We start from the raw sequence: 19637 nt of genomic DNA, 5'->3' as shown, positions 1-19637 counted from the left end.
GACATTGGGCCAGATTACTGAGTAATGCCTATGCCCCACTATGCTGCACGTCTTCCACAGTTCTCATGATATCATAGTCCGCATGATACCCTCGTTTTTAAATTGGAGAGACATGGATTTAATGGATGGACCACTTGGTGGGTAAGGAATTGGCTGGATGGTCATGCTCAAGGAGTTACGGTCAATGGCCAAGTGGAGATCAGTTAACGAGTGTTGTTCCTCAGGGGTCAGTATTGGTACCAGTGCTGTTTAATGTCTTTGCCAGTGACTTGACAGTTTGCTGATGACACCAAGCTGTGTGGTGTGGTTGACACCACTGAGGGAGGGGATGCCATCCAGAGGGACCTGGACAGGCTTGAGAGGTGGGCCTGTGCCTGCAGGAAAGCTGGGGAGGGACTCTTTGTCAGGGAGCATAGTGATAGGACAAGCAGTAATGGCTTTAAACTAAAGAAGGGTAGATTTAGACTAGGTATTTGGAAGAAATTCTTCACTCATAGGGTGGCAAGGCACTGGCACAGGTTGCCCGGAGAAGCTGTGGATGACCCATGCCTGGAAGTGTTCAAGGCCAGGTTGGATGGGGCTTTGGGCAAGCTGGTCTGTTAGAAGTCTGTGCCCATGACAGGAGGGTTAGAACTATATGGTCTTTAAGGTGCCTTCCAACCCAAACCATTCTATGATTCTCTGGGGATGATAGATGGCAACCAGCAACATTCACCAAACAGGGCAGGGCAAATACATTTAGGGGCTAGGTCAGTAAGATGGTGGCTAAGCTCTTCTTTCCAACCAAGAGACTGTAGTCTTCTTTTCTTTTTTCTTTTTTTTCCCCTCACTTGCTTATCTCTGAGCTGTTGTTGCTTCCAAAGCAGAGATGAGAGCACAAACTGTGGTTGCAGAGTGGAAGAGAATAGAAGAGAAATGCTCTGCAGTCCTCTTGACCCTTTATTGGGGTAACTACAAATGTAGTTGTGACTGTGTGAGATGGGAATCAATTGAAGAACCTTGCCCCAAATTCTCCTGGTTTTCCGTTCTATTTTTATGATGCTTATTCTTTGGATTTTTTTTTCTTTAAAAATTAATAAAAAATAAATAAAATACATTTTTCAGCTCCTACCAGTGCCGGAAAGACTCTTGTTGCAGAATTGCTCATTCTGAAGCGTGTCTTGGAGACCCGTAAGAAAGCTCTTTTCATCCTTCCCTTTGTCTCTGTGGCCAAGGAGAAGAAATGTTATCTGCAGGTAAGTAACATGCAAAGAGAGGAAATGTCTGGCTTATAGTTGTTTTTTAAAATGAAGTTTTTGCATGGATTTGAGGGGAAAAAATAATAATTTTGCAATATTATTTCAGAAATGAATTGTAGTAGAATGAGATCAAATTTTAAATTAAGTTTGATAAAAAAAAAAAAGATTTAGCCAAAAAGGGAAATTTCTAAAAATAAAATAAAACAAATAATTAAGGAGTCGATTAAAACATTTTATTTTTGACTGTTACAGCGTTGTTATTTGCATGCATTAGCAGATTTTATAATATGCAAGCTTAAAAGGAGTTTTCTAATTAGAAATTGTGTCTAAAGCACTGCAAAGGGGAGGTGTCAGCATAATCAGAAAGAAACTTTTTATTTTAGCTTTCCTTTGGGTGTTCCAGCAGAATTTTGTGCTTTTGATTTCACTTTGCTAAAAATATGTTCTGACAGAATGTAGGTATGTCTGGGCTTCCTCATCTCAGATATTTAGAAACAAAAGTACAATGGAAGCAGTCTTTTTAAAACAAACAATTTTTTCTGAAAGGTGTTCGTATCAAATACTGTTTCCATTAGCTAATGTGCCAAAGAAAAATTAATAAAGGCAAGAACAAAATCAGTGGGTATTTTTGTTATAGTTTCTGACACTTAAGATATTTTGTATTTTATCAAACTGAGACGGCACCTTTACCTTGTAAATTGCTAGGAAATGTTACCAAGTGCAAAAGCTACTTTGTAGTGTTTGATAATGGAGAAAAGCTTTTTCTTTAATCTTGTAGAGCTGGAAAGTTATCCATGCTGTGTTCTGCTACTTCTGGCCTAAGGTTTGGCTTTATCTGCACACACTTGGAATCATATAGTACCCTACCCATCTGCTTCTAAATATTTGTACCTTTTGTTAATGCAGAGCATAATGTGCCAAAGCTTTGGCAATATGGTAATACTCATTGGAAGAAAAGGAATCACTCTTTTTTGACTTTCAGCTGGGAGATGTGATGTTTCTGTATTTAAGGCCCAACATTTGGCTTTTGCCCCAGACTTTTCAGGAGCAAGGCTTCTTTGTAGATAACACATGGGCATTATAAACTGTTGCGCTGTTTGTTCTCTAAACTTAATATTAAATTATGCTTTCACATGTGACAGTGTTCACCACCTCTTACTCAGTTATGGTTACTTTATCCTGCAATGTGTACTGTATGGCTTCTGCTTTGGAAATGAAATAAATGGCAGTGGTGTGTGGGGTAATTAGTAATAATTGCCTGAGCTATGGTTTTAATCTGATTAGTTGGCATTATAAATGTTAGGGATTGTGGTTGTAGGATGCAGTCTTTATGTGATTTCAGCGAGCATTGGTCAAAATTCAGTTCTAACCTTGGCACAACATTCTGTATCATTGGAAAACAGGCCCTGTTTCAGGAGGTGGATGTGAAAGTTGAAGGCTACATGGGAAGCATCTCTCCAGCTGGACGTTTCTCTTCTCTGGATGTTGCTGTCTGCACCATTGAGAAAGCCAATGGCCTCATCAATAGACTAATAGAAGAAAACCAAATGGACTCACTGGGTAAAACACTACTGCCTCACCACTGGGAGGATGAGTTTTTTTCTTTTACATAATCTGACTACATGTGAAATTATGGGATAGTTTATGTTTGCTCAGTTCCCTGTGCAACAGACAAGTTGTACAGGAAATTAGAACAATTTTTCTTCATCCAGAGCCCATCTGATTTGGATTTAGGAACACAGTCTGTACTGTTCTACATAGCTCAGCGACTGGGGAGTGAGTAGTTAAAACTGCAGCTTTAGTTTGTCTGATGTGGATGACAATCCACATATAGTGATTATTTGCAATAAGCAGTGATTCTCACAGTGAGAAAATATCTTCTAATTAATGAAATTGAGTTATAAGTCTATGACGTACTTGAGTCCAAGAATTTTTTGTTTATTTGGGACAGAGATTGTGTATGTATGTTATTAATGGTTTACCTTCAGTTAGTTCAAAGAAGAGGAGGAATTATTTTCAGTGCTTGTTGAGGTCCAAATAATGAATACTTGGAGCTGCACTGGGTAGGCATGGTGACTAGAAGGGGTGTAGCACTCATTTCTCTCTTCTAGTCAGCTCAAAAGCCCTCTGTCTTTGCAGTGTAGACTTCTGGGCTACTATAGTCCTGATGACCACTAGATAATGGTGGTGTCCTTTTAGTGCTTGGGAGGAGATATAAAACCTGAGGAAGCCCTGTGTTTCTAATCTATACTTGGAAAGTGTCATGTTCTCCTAGCCCAATTAGATGATTGTTCTCTTTGTTTGTCTGTTCAGTAAAACTATATCCAGTTGTATTTTATATAGTAATACTTCCCATCTTTGCTCTGGCCTGTAACATAGCTGGTCACTATTTTAAAAATACAAAAATTGGAAAACTAGATGAATATCAATCTTCTTTGAGACTTCCACCTGTAAAACTGCTGTTCCATGTTCATCTGGTATCATAATATTCTTTACTGTTGTATACCAGAAAAGTTTTTTAAACACAATAGAGAATAAGGGGAAGAAAGCTTTGCAGATTTTATAAGAGTGTGAGATCATGGGTTAACACATTGACACCTGGGCTACAGGGGCTGGATCACCATGAATTCTTAGACTGCCAGTGGGTTGGAGGATAAGTGGATGACCATGGCTGTACAGCATTTTAAAATCATTTCAGCTGAAGCTGCTGCAGTCTGACCCAATCCTCAGTTGCATATCTTCATCCCTTCCTTTGCAAGAGAACTGATGATCATGCAGTTAGTTATTTAAATATATGGCTCAAAGTTTGATACTTTGTTTAGTTTTTTGTTTGTTCGTTTGTTTTAAATAGGGCTAGTTTGATGCTAGATCACCACACTGTACATGCTGTACTGCCCGCACTAGGCAATGAGTGGGGTCATAATATCCTCGTTCATGTTGGTTTGGGTGCCTTATAAATATACCCAGTGTACTAAAATGTATTGTTTAATAATAGTATCTTTCAGAAGCTGGAGATATGCCAAATTCCTTTGGTTGGCACCTCCATTCCATCACTACATCTTTTTTTGTGCTTTGTGAGAAGAATGTGCCTGAGATGAGTCATATAACTCCACGTACCAAGAGATATGTGACTCTTCTCAGGCACATTTTTCTCACAAAGCAGTATAACCAGGCAAATGAATGCAGGATTTGAGTTTCATTATTACATCCCCAACATTGATACTTCTTTAAAGCATGACATTTTTCTTACACCATTTGAAAACACCTCTACTGCAACCCTCTTTTTCCCTTGTGTCCCAACATGACCATACAGCTGAAATAAGAGTAATTTTTCTTCTTTGTGTGCCTATTTGAAAGTAATTTTAAAATTCAGTTTTAGTTTAAAAAATCATCTTAAAAAAAATGACGAATTTTCTATTTGGAAATGCATCTTCATAAAAGCTGTAAAATAAAGGCAGGAGCTGAAAATGTCTTTTTAACTCTCACCTAAAGCAAGCTTGTCTAATACTGGAAGATTGTACATTGCCTTCTAATTAATTCTAAATTTAGACCACTTCGTAACAAGGGTGTTTTATCTTTTGAGATGAGTTATTGGGAGATGACTGCAATTCTGGCTGGATTCCATCTCAAGCTTGAGCTGTTCCTTTTGTTGATGTTAACCCCCTGCTGATAGCTCATGTTGCCTTTGGAAGTTGTTGAGAGCAATTCAAATCCTCTTCCTGGCAGAGCTCTCTTTGCTGTATGAAGCAGTTAAAAGCAATTTTGTGTTGCTAATTATTATACACCATGTGTCAGTTTTGAACATCCATGTACATGGGAAATGCTGTTCCTCTTGTTGGTGTTCAGCCTCTTGACACTGACGCTAAAAAAATTTTTAGGAGACCAGATTAGAGAAGAATCTGCTTCCTTCTCAACATGTCAGCTGGGAATAATGGATATGTAATGTGCAGTTGTGATACTTGTTTCTTTTCTTAATTTAATCTTAAATAATAAAAAAAAGTAGGTTCTTTGTATTTAAAAGAAAAAACAAATTCTCCCCCACTGTCTTTAAGAACTTTTTAGTTTTAAACAGGATGTGGACTTAAAGTAGTCTAGTTATTCTAGAATAACCATGTGTGAGATCTTTCAGGTCCTTCTAGTATTTTATTTATTTTTTGTCAGCAGTCTGCTAGACACACCTAATTTGCAGACAGAAAGTAGACACTGAAGGTGGCCTAATTTTCAGTAGCAATGCAGAATGGTGCAATTATGGCCCTAATCGCACTCCTGAGCTCGTTGCTGAGTAAAAAATGCCGTTGCATGCTGGGACCTGTAGTCTTCCTTGGCTGCAATTCCATTTTTAGATAAGGATAGCTTTGTGAAAAATAGTTTGCCTGATGTCTCCTGCTATATTATCCCAGTGGGTGCCTTCTGAGTACTGCTTGAAGAGAGAAGAGCTGTGTGCATTGTGTGACAGTCAGATCTCATCAGCTTAGAGACTGCTGAGGTAACACAGCGCGCAACTTTAGTGTGGGTATAAATATTTTTTTTATAGCTGAGTAGCAGTAGAAAGAAAACATGTGGCCCATCTGAAGAACAGTTACATTCCCTGTGTTTTGGCCTGTAGATACCACTAGTGTCTTATACTTCATTTCAGGAAGCAAAATGTGCTGCATTTTGGTGCAAAGACTGGAAAGGTAAGTTGTGTGAATTTTTCTTTAGGAGATACCACATTACACTGTCATGTCTCTAATACTGGAAAAATTCAGTCAGATTATTGGATGGGGAAGCAGGGAGAAGCTTTTTTTCTGGTAGCTGAATAATTGCGTCTTTGGTGACCAATGAATTGCAAGTTTTCACAAACAAGCACAGAACAGAGGAAGTAGAGGAAGATGGAGGAGCTGGCTGGGTGGGAGTTTGTAAAAGAGGCTGTTGAAGCAGTGCAGTACTCTTCGAACTTAAGTGGCTTGAAAGAGAAGGGAGGAGAAAACAGACAGAGAGAAGGAACATATGTAGGAAGGAGAGAAAAAAAATGAGAGGGAAAAATAGCATTGAAGTAGATAATATAAAGTCACTCTTGCCCTTAAGTTCCTGCTATTTTTGCTGTACCAGAAAGATATTTCATAGCTCCAACAAAAACAAAAACTCCACAGCAGCAGAAGTAATGAAACCCAGTGTCCTCTATGACCTACCTTCTTTTCTTTTTTCCTTTTTTTTTTGTTAAACCTTCCTTCAGCGTTTTCCATATCCCTGTGGCACTGTCGGCTGGTCAGTAAAGCTGCATATAGCTGCAGGTTGGGATGTATGCAGGAAGTGTGCTGGGTAGCTAAGATGTAGTGGCTCCATGTTTTTTCCTAAGGAAAAGAAGGAAAGAGACCCCAGTCTCCTCTGATATCTCTAGATGCTGATATTCAGAAAGCTTTTCAGTCAATATTCTTTTCAGTATTTCTACCCATCTTTCAAATTTTATGGAAGTGGCTGATTGATTAAAAAGTTATCTGCAGGAGGCAGGAGGACAACAGATAGAACAGTCACATAAGGATTTTTTCATTAGAAAGCAAGAGTTACATAGTAGAGCTCATTCTGGTTTGGTGGGTGAGAAAAGATATAATAGGAAGCCGTCTCTGCCAGGTCATCTGCTCTAGGTTTCTTTGCCTTTTTTTACTGACATCACTGAATGGTGAAGGAGTGATGTTTTTAATGTGAGATCCTGATGTCGACAAACCTTTTGATTAGCTTACTGAGGGCACTGGAGTGTTCTCTTCCAGATACTGTGAGGCCTGGGGGCTTTTGCTTGCAAATGGTACAGATGCTTCCATACTGTTTTGCATGGTGACCAGATAGTAGCAACTCAACCTATTTTTTTTTAGAAGCTGAGTATTTGTGTATGGTAGGTTGTGGGAGGTGAAATGTCATATCATTGGTCATTATATGTCTCTCTTAAAAGAATCAGTGACAGAAGAAATTCATAATTGTGTTGGTAAGCACAGCTGGATTTGTAAATTTAAATTGCAGTTAATCATGTGGAATATGAATGGACTGAGTCTATCTGTTCTTAGTTTGGAGGTTTGTCAGTTATAACCTGAGTGCTTCTCTTTATTAGGAGTGGTGGTTGTGGATGAGTTGCACATGCTGGGAGACTCTCATCGAGGATATCTGTTGGAACTCCTTCTGACCAAAGTTCGATACGTTACAGAGAAGGCTGCAAAACGGTGGGTAGACCAGAATATTTTATCTTATAACACTAAATTATGGATGGCTTATTTTGTTCTCTAGGTAATTGGAAATTTGGGTTAGCTCCAGGGTTTTTATGTGAGTGATGACCTAGACTATTTTGGTTATTAAGGTCTCATCATATCACCTCTCCAGAGGCCTGCTGTTGTAGTCAAAACCTCTTTTCCTCATGGTTTTTAATTTGAATGCTATCATGGGATTCATTCTCTCAAAAAAAGAAAGAAAGTGAAGTTTTCCTTTATTTTTTTAGCCTATTTATTTAAAAAAATAAAAATTCAGACTTCTTTTAGTATTTTTCCTAGACAAAGACAAACAGAGGAGATGGTATATCAGCGTTCTTAATTTTTACCAGTTAAGCTGACAGAAGAGTCAAAATCATCTGTTTCTATGCACCAAAACTCATATTTGCCAGCTTTTCACTGCTGCTTCCTGTCTTGTGAGTTATATCAGTGCTAGGCTAAGCCCAGACTGCCTCTTCAGTTGTAGGGGAACTGTCTTTTTGACACTAGTCTCTTTGCTGGGTCTTTTAGCCAGCATTTCCCATCCTGATTTCCAGGATCCAGCAGTGTTCAGGGTTGAATCACCTCTGACTATTTTCTTGGTTTGGAAGCCAGTATACTTACGAGCATCATGAGTTGCTTTGCCACTGCTTTTCCATTGGCTTATCATGCACCTGCAGGACAGATGCAGGACAGCTCTCGGATTTCCTCCATTCCACTGAAGAACCAAGAAGGAAAAAACATCTGTCAGGGAAGAATCGGTACATCAAGGAATGTTTGAGGGAAGATGAAATACTTCAGCATTCACCATATAGGCATTAGGGCCCAGATCTTTTATCTCTCTGTCAAGGTCAAATTGTCAGTGCTTCCTCATACCACTTGCTGACAGGAAGGAAGCGACCTTTTTGATGTTGTTTTTCTTTGATGCTTTTATTTTTTAATGGGAGCCCCTTTATCCAAATTCTTTAAACGCTGTCCATCCTGACCAGTTATCAGAATGTCGAGTGCTTTTAAAAGCTTTTTAAGTGGTTAACTGGACATCCTGCTGAAGTATGATGCTTTGTCATTGGACCAAAAAATATTCTCTGATGGTCATTGCCAGCATGAGTGCCGTTGCTTCTCAGCAAGGCTTTCACAGACTAAGCTAAAATTCTGTAGCAGATTTTTCATGCCCCCAGTCCAAAAGAATGCTGCAGAACTGGATTTTTTCAGTCCCTGGTGGGGGATTGCTATGCTAGCAAATGCTTGAAGAGCTTGGGTAAGAGGTTCTGCTTCTCCGTATCTTCCTTATTTCTGTCTTATAAGCGACCAGGCTTTTTTATCCTAGCTTTGAGGTAGTCTTGTTTCCCCTGTCTTGCCTTTTCCAGGATTACCAGGATTTCCTAAGAAGGTTCAGGCCATCTGTGAGCTCACATTAATTTTTCTGACCTTTTTATTTTTTGAAGTCTCAATTTGTGGCTAAGGGCATGGATGAACAATGCAAGTTAGTAGATGTAAAATGTTGGCTTAGGAGCAGAAAAAGAAAACAAAACAGAACACATCTGTCCTGTGAATTTAAAAGCCTGAATTAAAGTATACATTTGGGTGTCTAAATTAATGTTTTGTGTTTTCAGGTCTGTTAAGAGTTGATTATTTCCCACTGACTTGAATGGAAGCAGTTGTTCAGCACTTTGAGAACTGAAGCTGCTTTCTTCTTTACTGAACTAAGGGCTTTGGTTCCCAACTCTAAGAAGACCTTAGTTTATTATTATTTATCCTAAAATTGAGACAAATGGGTATCTTAATTAAGGCATTTAGTGTAGACAGACTGCAGCAGAGACTGAGCCATTCTTTTATTTCCATGCTCTTATTAATGGCAAGGAAATAGTTAATTTGTTTGTTTATTTTCAGTTTCTCCAAATATGCAGTCAGTTTCTAGCTGTTGTTGCTTAAAGAAGCTTAAGATTTAGATTCAAAATGACAAAAAGTTGAATTATCTTGTAATGAATGCATAGCTTTTCATTGTGTTTGCTAAGAGTAGAATATGACTTGTTTCTTTTTCATGAAGCTTAAAAACATAGCTTTGTACTTTAGACTCATGAAGGAAATAGATTGGGTTCATTTTCTCTGAATGCTGTTTTGCACAAGAGTAGCCTCACTTGTTACTAACTTTAATTTTCTTTTAACCACTTCCAGACAGACAAAGACAACCAGCCCTGGTTTTGGAAGGATACAGATAGTAGGCATGAGTGCTACCCTCCCTAACTTGGGAGTCCTAGCCTCATGGTTAGATGCAGAGTTGTACTGTACAGATTTTCGCCCTGTGCCCCTCATGGAGTGGGTGAAAATTGGCAACAACATTTATGATTCTTCCATGAATCTGGTGCGAGAATTCCAGCCCAAACTTCAACTGAAGGTAACAAAACTCCGAGCAGTGCCTTTGGGATAAGACCTTTTCTACAGCTAAGGTTAAAAAGACAGCTGCTGGTATGTTTTTAATTTTTTTGACTAGGTGACATCCCCAATTTCATTGTTTATTTCATAGATTGTATGCTGAAACTAAGGACAGAATTCATTACTTTTTTGTCTTTTACCGATTAAAAAAACAACAAAAAACAAACACAGTCATGAAGTCCTTTAAGTTTCTCAAATCTGACTTGAAGACTAAGTTAGCTTTGCAGCTATCTTGTCTCTGAGTGCTTGACAGATAAAGCGAGCTTGATTCTCCCCCTTACCCACCACTCTATCTTGTGTCCTGGAATTTACGTCATTTTCATAGATGAAGGTAAGCATTCCCTAGTTAGCCCAAGGAATTTGCGTTAATTATTGGGGAAATGTATTTTTATTAAAATATGGTATTGAACCTGCTTATGTTAAACTGCTAAATGAGTTATTGTTGTCATTGATTAGAAGGCAGATGTCCATCCAGAATCTATTTCTCTGAATCTATTTTCAGTATTTAGGACTTCTGTGCACTGAACAAGGGTAAAAAAAAGTTAAGGGTAATGACTATAATGATTTGGAAGAACCAAATGGATAGAAATGAAAAAATGTACATTTCCTGCTTGTAGATTCCTATTCCATGGAGTCTTTGAGGTGTGAATTCTCTTCCCAGTCCTCCAAACTGCTCTGTGTAAATACTAGTCTTGGACTAGTAGTTGGACAATATGGGCTAAATGGCAGCAATATTTTGAAAGTACCCAGCTCTCATGTGCACAAATATCAGTAGCATGGTGGCACAGCAAAGAAAAAGGATCCTGGAAAAAAAATGAAATGTTTGTGACAAGAATATCTAGAAGCTTACATTTATGTAGCCATATTGAGAAGGTGATGTTGTATTTCCTTCTCCAGATATGTTTTGAGGCAGTTGCTTTGGATAGGTACTAAATTGAGAGAAAGAATTAAACTAGGCTTATGACTCAACACTTTAAGGAATTTAACTTCTTTTATAAGATCAGGGAATCCTCTTGAGCTTGAAATCTATCACTGGACCTTCACACTACTCTTTCGTGGCCCACTTTGAGACACAGAACAGAACTTGATAGCTCACCACTTCTGCTGAATTTGGGTGAATCCTTACGGAACTTCTGATTATATATGTACAGTTCTTGCCTTTGGTCCCCTGTTTTCATTTGTATTTCACTGCTTTTTATTTCATTGCTTTTTATTTCTTACCTTACTCTTACCTTTTTTTCTCTTCCTTCCTTTGGCCTTCTTGCTGGAAGAGAATCTGGCTGGCTTAGCCAAGCAAGATTGTTGCAGGAACTCTCTTAGGATCTTGTAACCAAAAAGGCTGTAAACAGTAGGGCTTTGCATGCACATCCATATATTTAGCCTCAGTCTTTAGTCAGCAGTGCTTTCTGGGTGCATCTGAGTGGGGATGCTCAGACTACTGCACCTCATGCTTTTAGTTTAGCCAGCCAAGTTAAGTCTTCCTTCTTAGTTACTGTAGAGGAATGTTTTTCCTCACAGCTCTTCTGAAGTTTAAAGCAATAGTTTTTGGTCTTGTCTGCAGGAGCTTGTTTCTTTCCATTGGCTGTAGGAGTCCTCAAGGGAGTAAGCAAGGTACCTTTAAATTGTGTGATACAAAAACCAGACTCTCCTCACAGATGACAGCATACAGTGCATCCCTCTGTAATGTGCACATTGTTCTTTCTCACTGCTGTTAGCCACGACATGGTGGATGCAGTGTGACTTTCTGTGCGCTGTGTAGCCTTCAATCAGAAACAGATTAAAAGAGCAAGACATAAAACCTTAGATTTATTTGTGGTTAGGTCTAAGGTGGTCCTCAACAATAGGTCGTACTAGCGCCTAGACTTCTGAAAGCAAGACAGAAACCAAGATGACAGTGCTCCATCTTCTTTACATGTTCCTCTCTCCAATTTTTAATAGAAAATTCCTACTATGACACTGAACAGTGGCAACATTTACAGACCCTGTGCAGTGTGAGATAGCACTGAAAATATTTTGTCTCACTTCAGGGAGATGAAGACCACGTTGTGAGCCTGTGTTATGAGACTGTTTGTGATGGCCATTCAGTTCTACTCTTCTGTCCATCCAAGAACTGGTGTGAGAAGCTGGCAGACATCATTGCTAGGGAATTCTACAGTTTGCAACAAGCTGAGAGTAAGAGAAAAGTAGTTAATAAAAGACTGTAGTATGTGCAGTGTCTTTAATGCAAATTAATTTTAGTAGAAACTATAAAGATATTTTCTCTCTCAAGGTTGTACAAGAAACTCATCCCTTTCCCCAGTTATTGTGGACAGAGAAGGAATAGATGAGGTCCTGGATCAGCTAAAGCGCTCTCTGTCAGGGCTGGATTCTGTGCTCCAACGTACTTTGCCATGGGGAGTGGCATTTCATCATGCAGGTATTCCTGAATATCTTGGACTTGAATTCTGTAATGGTCAAGTCATTTGGGTTCTTAGTGCTGTAGTTATCAGCAATTTACCAGTTTCTTTTTGAAGTCTCACGTAGCTTATTACCTAAATAAGATACTTCAATTATTTCTCAGTTAGAGGTAAACTTGAAATTCTTTTACTGTGGACAAATATTTAATTCACTAATTGTTATGATGAATCGTCTCTCTGTTGTGTTAGATAACAACAACTTTTTAGATACAAGATAAAAATTTATCTGGAATACCTGAAAAATTAACTGATTTGCAGCTCAGGCATTTTCAAGTCCTCCCTAAAGCTGCTACGGTATTTCAGAGCAATTTTCTTGAACTTAATACTGAAACAGATGAGTAAATAGAAGAAATCTAACAATGAAAATGAAAATAAAAGGAGAAAGTGCGCTAGCGCTTCTGGCTAGATCTTTTTATTTTTTACTTAGGTAGTTAATTGTGCATGTAACCTGTTGATTCACTTACAGAAAGGACCAACTGTGGAAGACACAACAGTACCTATAGAATTGAATATGTAAGGGGCATAACTCCAAATGCTTACAGAGAGAGAGTTTTTTTTTTTTTTTCTCTCAAGAGTAGACTTGGACTGAAGTCCCCAAGGAGCGTAGAAAGATGCATATTAGTCCTGTAACATAGAATGGAAATAATGATGAAGGGTTCCAGGGTCAGGACAGCAAATGACTAAATCCTAGTTCCTTACTGTGTGTTACATCAAGCTTTCTTCTTTTCATTGAACTTATTTATTTACTTGCAGTGCATGTAAATATGTAGTAGGTAGTTCATCTTGCTACAATGTGTACAAATACCTTAGAAAAACTAATTTATATCCATTACTATCAATTAAATAATGAAAACTTCATAGAAATTTTGATGCAATTATGCATTGAAAGAAGTTAACTGAGGTAGTGTTGCAAGTCTAGTTCCTAACTCGGAATGGTAAATGTTCATTGAATTTGTTTGTTCTTCTTGCTTGACAGTAATATTATTAGCTCTTAAATGCAATTTCACCATTACTGGGTTTGCTAAAAGTTATCTTTCTTCAGGTCTTACTTTTGATGAACGGGACATAATTGAAGGAGCCTTTCGCCAGGGCTTGATTAGAGTTCTAGCAGCAACATCCACTCTCTCTTCTGGAGTGAATTTGCCTGCACGTCGAGTGATTATACGAACTCCCATGTTTGGTGGTAAACTGCTGGACATCCTCACTTACAAGCAGATGGCAGGAAGGGCTGGCAGGAAAGGAGTAGACACAGAGGGTAAGCAGAGGCTTTATTAACATTCCCTAAGAACGGTGTTAACCTGATTAAATCCAGGGCAATGCTTTGCAATTAGTGACTAATCATGATGAATTCCTTTGGTATTCAGTATGATTAAGTTAATCAAGATGAATTTGTTTGGTATTAATGGAGTAAAAATTGTAATTCCCAGAGGATTCTTTTCACTGCATGAGACTGACTTAGGTATTTACATGTCTGTTACTTCAGGAATGGGTTATTTTCTTTTTTGAATTCTTGTTATCTTCTAAGGCTCTGTTCAGTTGACTTAATTCTGTGATACACGGTCAGTTCACTAAAACATTTACAGTTTCAGTGAGAAAATTTACAGTAAACTCCCAATGGACAGGCCTAAAATTTAAGAAGTGCATTGAAAGTCTACAACCATAATTTGACAAATTCCTTTTTGTTGCCTGAAGTTCTAATTTGGGTTTATTAAACTTCCACTAAACTTAACAGTGATTTTTATGGATCTTGAATGCTGCAGAGAGACAAGGAAATACAGAGAGTTGATCATAGATAACATGGTGTCTTCATGCATACAGTGGCTCGAATTGATGTTCAACAGAATGATCCTGCCTGTTATTTTAATTTGTGATGGAAATTTATCTTTCTTGATGCCATTTGGAAAAATTGTGTTCTGCAAATTTAAACACAATGGAAAATATGAAGTTCAATAGATGCAGGAAGTGAGATTTGTCCTGCTGATGGTTTGATTGGTGCTTGCTGGAACCCTATGTAAGCAGAGTGTTCTTATACTTAACTTTCTATTTTTGCTAGGGTAGCATAGCAACCCAGCGTTTTGTGACCTATATCGCTATGAGCTATCCCTATACGTTAAAGAAAAGGACAGCTGCATGCTGTACTTTGAAATTTTCCAGACTTTGTCATTTGAGCATAAAATAATTCCTTGAAGTTTCTTCTTTTTTTCCCCTTCAAGTCACAATAATTAGTACCCTTTTTGACAGTTCTGATGTGACTGTCTGTTTTGCACAGTAAGCAGTTGATTTTATGCTGATGAGCTTCATGAATGTACCATTTTTTCCCACTCTGTGTAGTGTTTTGGATGAGAACATAAAGCTACATTACCAGCTGCTACTCTTTCACAGAACAGGGAGACTGGAGGACAGCAACTTCAGCTGGAAAATATGCCATATGTAGATATGAAATTCAGCTGACAGACAGAAGCTAATCAGAAGTTAATTGATGCTGGGTTGAAGGTTTTTTTGTTTTTGTTTTTTTTTGGTTGATTTGGTTTTCCAAGCATTGCAGTGTTGGATCGTCTCAGGTTTTGATTTTTTTTTTCTGATTAGAAGGAAATTTAAAAACATTATTTTAGAAAATGAAATTGGATTCTTTTTGCCTTCATCAAAACTACCCTGCTCCCAAGCTGAAATAGGTAAAGCTGTTCAATATTCGTGAACAAAAGCTAGAAGCTAGGCTACAGATGCAGTTCTTTTCCATTTACAGGTAGAGATACATACATATGTTGAATGAGTTAGCTACAGAAATGCAAATTTAGATGGTAAAGATAGATAAAACATAGTAGGGCCTTTTTGGTTTAATGGAGTTTTTTGTCTAGGTAGCCAGAGTCTTCTGGTGTTTGTTTAATCTGATCCTAATCTGGACTTCTCCTCTCATCTGCAGTGTTCAATAAGGAATATTAGAACAGTTTAGTTTCTTTTTATTGTTTCTTCTCTCTCTCTCTCTCTCTCTCAGCTGTTTGCTAAGTTGAAGTTATTGGCTTTAAGTTCTCAGTGGCATCTTGGGGAAGGGTTCCACCCAAATCTTAAATGGCTGTCAGATAACGTAGGGCCGAGTGGACACCCATCTTCTGTTACATTTATCATGCTGAGGAGTCAAAGTTGTGATAGGGAATTGTAGGTCACATCAGAAAGAAATGAGTTAAGGTTCATCATTGCCATCATTTCACAAAACAATGCTTGTGGGTGGTTTGTTGTATCTTCTATACTCTCTGGCAAAAGCACAGGGTCAACAGATGTGAAAAGTTTCACACGGCAGGATGAACAAATCCCAAAGAGACACCCTCTGAGCATGTCTTTCATCCTTTGATGGCTACCGTATTACCCTAATTTAACATTCCTAGGATGTTACTAAGATAACGACTACCAAAATGACTTTGGTGTCCAGGCTACGTGCACTTAAATCTTAAGCAGTTATCATAAACCAAATTTACTGTCCAGCTAATCCAAATCTAATGCTCTCTTTGTTAGTCAAAGAAAAGCTCATCTTGAGTGAAATTTATTTATTCTATACCAATTGGCAAAGCTTCTCACTAGCTATGTCTCTCAGGGACCTAGTTTCTCTTTAATAGTTTTGTTGAAAAAAGAATTCCTTTGTGACCACTGCATTTTCCCCCTGTGGTTTGTACAATTATCTCATAAATACATTAACTCATTATTTTTATTTTTATTTTTGTTTCACAGCTCACCTTTTTTTGTCTCCCACATTATTTCAGGATTAACTTTAAAGTTCTATATCAGACGTTGTTAGGTAAAGTATATTCAGATGTACTTTCAGAGGAAACCATTCAGGATACCTAAGATTTTACATGTGCATGTATGTATATACATATATATACAAACATGTATGCATTTATGAAAGTTCAAAGAATGTGTAGTTACTTAGATTAATAACTTCAATGAATTTTTGAATTACTTTGGTATCTATGTTATTATTTTGGGAATGGAAGCTGGTTGTATTAACACAAACTTCCAAAGTGCTGTGCAGCTTGTATGTTTTCTTCCAAATTTTGAGAATCTTTTCAGTTTAATAATATAATGCAAAAGAAAAATAGATGCCACTGTGTGTCATTGTTCCAGTCAGTTCCAGAACAAGAAGAGAGAGTGGTTCAACAGCAAAGCAGGTGGTCAGAGAATCTATGGAGTCCTCATCCCTGGAGATGGTGAAAGTTGATTTGGGAAGACCCTGACCTGCCTAATGCAACTTTGAAGTTTGTACTGCTCTGAGCTTTTAATTCTTAAGTATTATGCATCAGTGAGTCCTTAAATAGCAATGGCTATATGCCGTTCAAGATTGCAATAGTTTTTATCTTTTTTTTATTCAGCTTTTTCAATAGTAACTTAAGTGTTCCATTCCAGTAATATGTCCTCAATGAACTGTAAGTAGCTATTACAGTGCTTAGATGCAATATGGAGGTCATTAATGTGTTTTTTTTTTTCTTTTCTTTTTCCCCGTATAGGTGAGAGCATTTTAGTTTGCAAGCCCTCGGAAAGATCAAAAGGAATTGCTCTACTTCAGGGATCTCTCAAGCCTGTTTGCAGTTGTTTGCTTAGAAGAGAAGGGGAAGGTGTTACTTCAAGCATGAAGCGAGCAATACTTGAGGTACGGGACATGGAGAGGATGTAGAACAGTGCTTGCAGTGTTAGGATGATTTCTTTTGTGACACCATCAAACGTTTTATGTGGATTTTTTTCCCCCCTCTCTTGTCAACACAAGCAGCTTCAGAAGAAAGTTACTTGGGTCTGTCAGCTTGCTGCAATATTAGCATTTTGTTTTGCATATGGCAGTCCCTGCTTGCCAGAGAGGTTTTGACATAAACATACTCCAATGAGTTATTAAGGCTTGCTTTTTCATTTATATATACTCAAACTGCAGGCAGAAGTGTGTAATTCTTAACCTTCACATGTTATCTGACAGTCTTTACTGGGAGGTGCTTGTACATTACCGATTCCTGAAGCTTTGTAGAGTGAATTAGGCCATAATGACATTTGTAGAACCTTAAAGAGTTCTTTATTTCCCCCCCCAAGTTATCTACCTCTTTTGCAGAGAAATGATTGAAATTTTGCAAATATGTTTTTTGTAAACAAAGAGACATGGTACTCCATTTGCTCCCTTTACCCTTCCTTCCTCTTTAGAGTTTGCACAGAAGTAAAAAGGAACAAAAAGGTTTACGTAGGTGAGCTCATCTCCTTTTCCAAAGTTGTTTTTGGGCTTGAGCTGAACTTAGACATTTTAAATGGAGTTCTTTTTGCTGTTCTATTCCTACTTTTTTTTTTTTTGTGAAACTGCAGTGATACTTAGAACTCGGTTGTGATTCCATAAGTTTAGATATTCTTACCAGACCAATGGAATTTCTAAATGCACTTTTTTACATAAGAACTATCTAAAGATGGCTTCCCTTCTGGTTGGGGGTGCTTTATTACGTGAAAAAAATCTATTGAAACCATGAAACAGAGTTTTTAGTTAAACTGCTGTCTCAGGGAAGACACGCGCACATGTAAGTGACTCACAAGGGAAAAGCAGTTATGTGGAAAAAAAGATCCAAAGGAAAAATCACTCTAAATCAGGAAAACAATCATAGGATGTAGCATTCAGATTTATTAAGAGACAACTTCACTATACTGAAGGGTCTTGGGAGAACTCCTCTTTTGGTTACCTTTTTTTCTTCAGAAAGTTGCAGTTTGGGTTCTAAAGTTTTAAAAGTAGGGTTGGCTAAGCAAAATGCCTACATCTAGTCTTAGTTCTAACTTGCTACTATGTTTATGTTCACTTTCAAAATGCTAGGATAAGATTTTATATGAGTTTGAGTTTTTTAAGAGCTTTAATCTTTCACCATAGCTTAGCCCTTCAACTTCTTTACAAGGTGTCTAACTTTTTTTCCAAGACAAATCCTTAAAGGTTGGCAGTTGTTTTGCCTCATTTTCCTCTCTCACACTGGTTCTTTAAAACTTGGGTAGGTAATGCACCAATCTCTGTTTCTCAGATGTGAAGTTCCATCTTGCTGTTTACCTGGCAAGATGAACAAGTCACTTTCTTCAACAGATCATAGTGGGAGGAGTGGCCAACACTCCAAGTGATGTACAGACCTATGCTTCTTGCACTCTTCTTGCATCCAGCTTGAGCAGTAGCAAGTGGAGAAATGAGAAACAGCAAGACAAAGCACAGACTGGACCTATTGAGGCTTGTGTAGCATGGCTGCTGGAGAACGAATTCATTCAGGTTCTGGACTCTGGCAATGATGAGAAAGGTAATGTTGTTTTTCCCCATTCTGTTTCTTACCAGTGACTGCGGTTAGCTATTTTGAATCAGTAAATCTTCTGCAGCTGGGTAGATATTGAATGTAAATTTATAATGGGAACTTCTGTGCATTTCTTTTATTAAGAATCATGTATCAAGAAGTTATAGCTTTCAAGAGGGTGTCTTTATACCTTCTTAATCATTTTTGTATGCAAGTGTTCTTGGAAGGCCTCTGCACGTTACCTCTAAGACCGATGTATCCTTATCTACAAATTTCCAAGATATCTTTAAAGAAGGTGAACTTTTACTACAGGATGTATGCACACTATAATTTTTGTCTTTATGAAGAAGAACTGACATATTCTGAGAAGGTGCAAGGCTCTTCTAGAACCTGTTGTATTAGGCTGCACTTTTTCCTCTTTTGGGCTGTTTTCTTAAGATGACTAATGATGCGATTCTTACAGAAAGAACTCCTGTTACAGAATAATTGTATATCTTTTTTAAAGAAAATGACGTATTTGACACTCTCAAGGAAGGTATGTTCAATAACTCCTTGGTGGTGGGATTGTAGATGAGTTTCCAGTGTTTTTTGTTAAAATAGCTATCATAAGTGCTAGTGTGAGTAGTTAGAGGGATCCAGACTAGTGATCTGGCCTCTGAAAAAGGCTAGCTTAGACTCTATGCAAGATTTTTGTTTTATTGTTTCCTTTTTCCTGTCTTCAGAGTGGGGAGATACTCCATTTCTTTTTGAAGAAGCAGTTGGGAAAAGTCAGTAGAATCTATAAAATGCATTGCAACCTGAAAGTGAGATATAAACTTGCACTTAAATTTCTCTGTATGTCTTATTTATTTATTTATTTTTAACAGCAAAGGTTTATCATCCCACACATCTTGGCTCAGCTACTCTTTCCTCTTCTCTTTCACCAACTGAAGCCATGGAAATTTTTGCTGACCTGCAGCGAGCTATGAAAAGCTTTGTTCTGGAGAACGACCTGCATATTGTCTATTTGGTAGGTTCCTGGTT

The 19637-nt window shown here is 37.9% G+C and overlaps 1 protein-coding gene across 5 annotated transcripts in view; it reads left to right on the top strand.

Moving 5' to 3' along the window:
- POLQ (DNA polymerase theta) overlaps positions 1-19637 on the top strand; it is a 54830-nt gene that overhangs the window by 3672 nt on the left and 31521 nt on the right. For all 5 annotated transcript variants that reach the window (XM_083833784.1, XM_083833783.1, XM_083833786.1 and 2 more), the window contains exons 3-12: positions 1105-1235; positions 2642-2798; positions 7321-7429; positions 9626-9845; positions 11911-12055; positions 12153-12299; positions 13382-13594; positions 16836-16978; positions 18419-18623; positions 19481-19623. In XM_083833784.1, coding sequence (XP_083689910.1) covers positions 1105-1235; positions 2642-2798; positions 7321-7429; positions 9626-9845; positions 11911-12055; positions 12153-12299; positions 13382-13594; positions 16836-16978; positions 18419-18623; positions 19481-19623 — 1613 coding nt within the window. The remainder of the gene's footprint in view (positions 1-1104; positions 1236-2641; positions 2799-7320; positions 7430-9625; positions 9846-11910; positions 12056-12152; positions 12300-13381; positions 13595-16835; positions 16979-18418; positions 18624-19480; positions 19624-19637) is intronic.

This window comes from Anser anser, assembly GCF_964211835.1.
Source record: "Anser anser genome assembly, chromosome: 1".
NCBI classification, from domain to species: Eukaryota; Metazoa; Chordata; class Aves; order Anseriformes; family Anatidae; genus Anser; species Anser anser.
The sequence above is the reverse complement of the archived record's forward strand: the minus strand, read 5'-3'. Positions and strand labels throughout refer to the sequence as shown.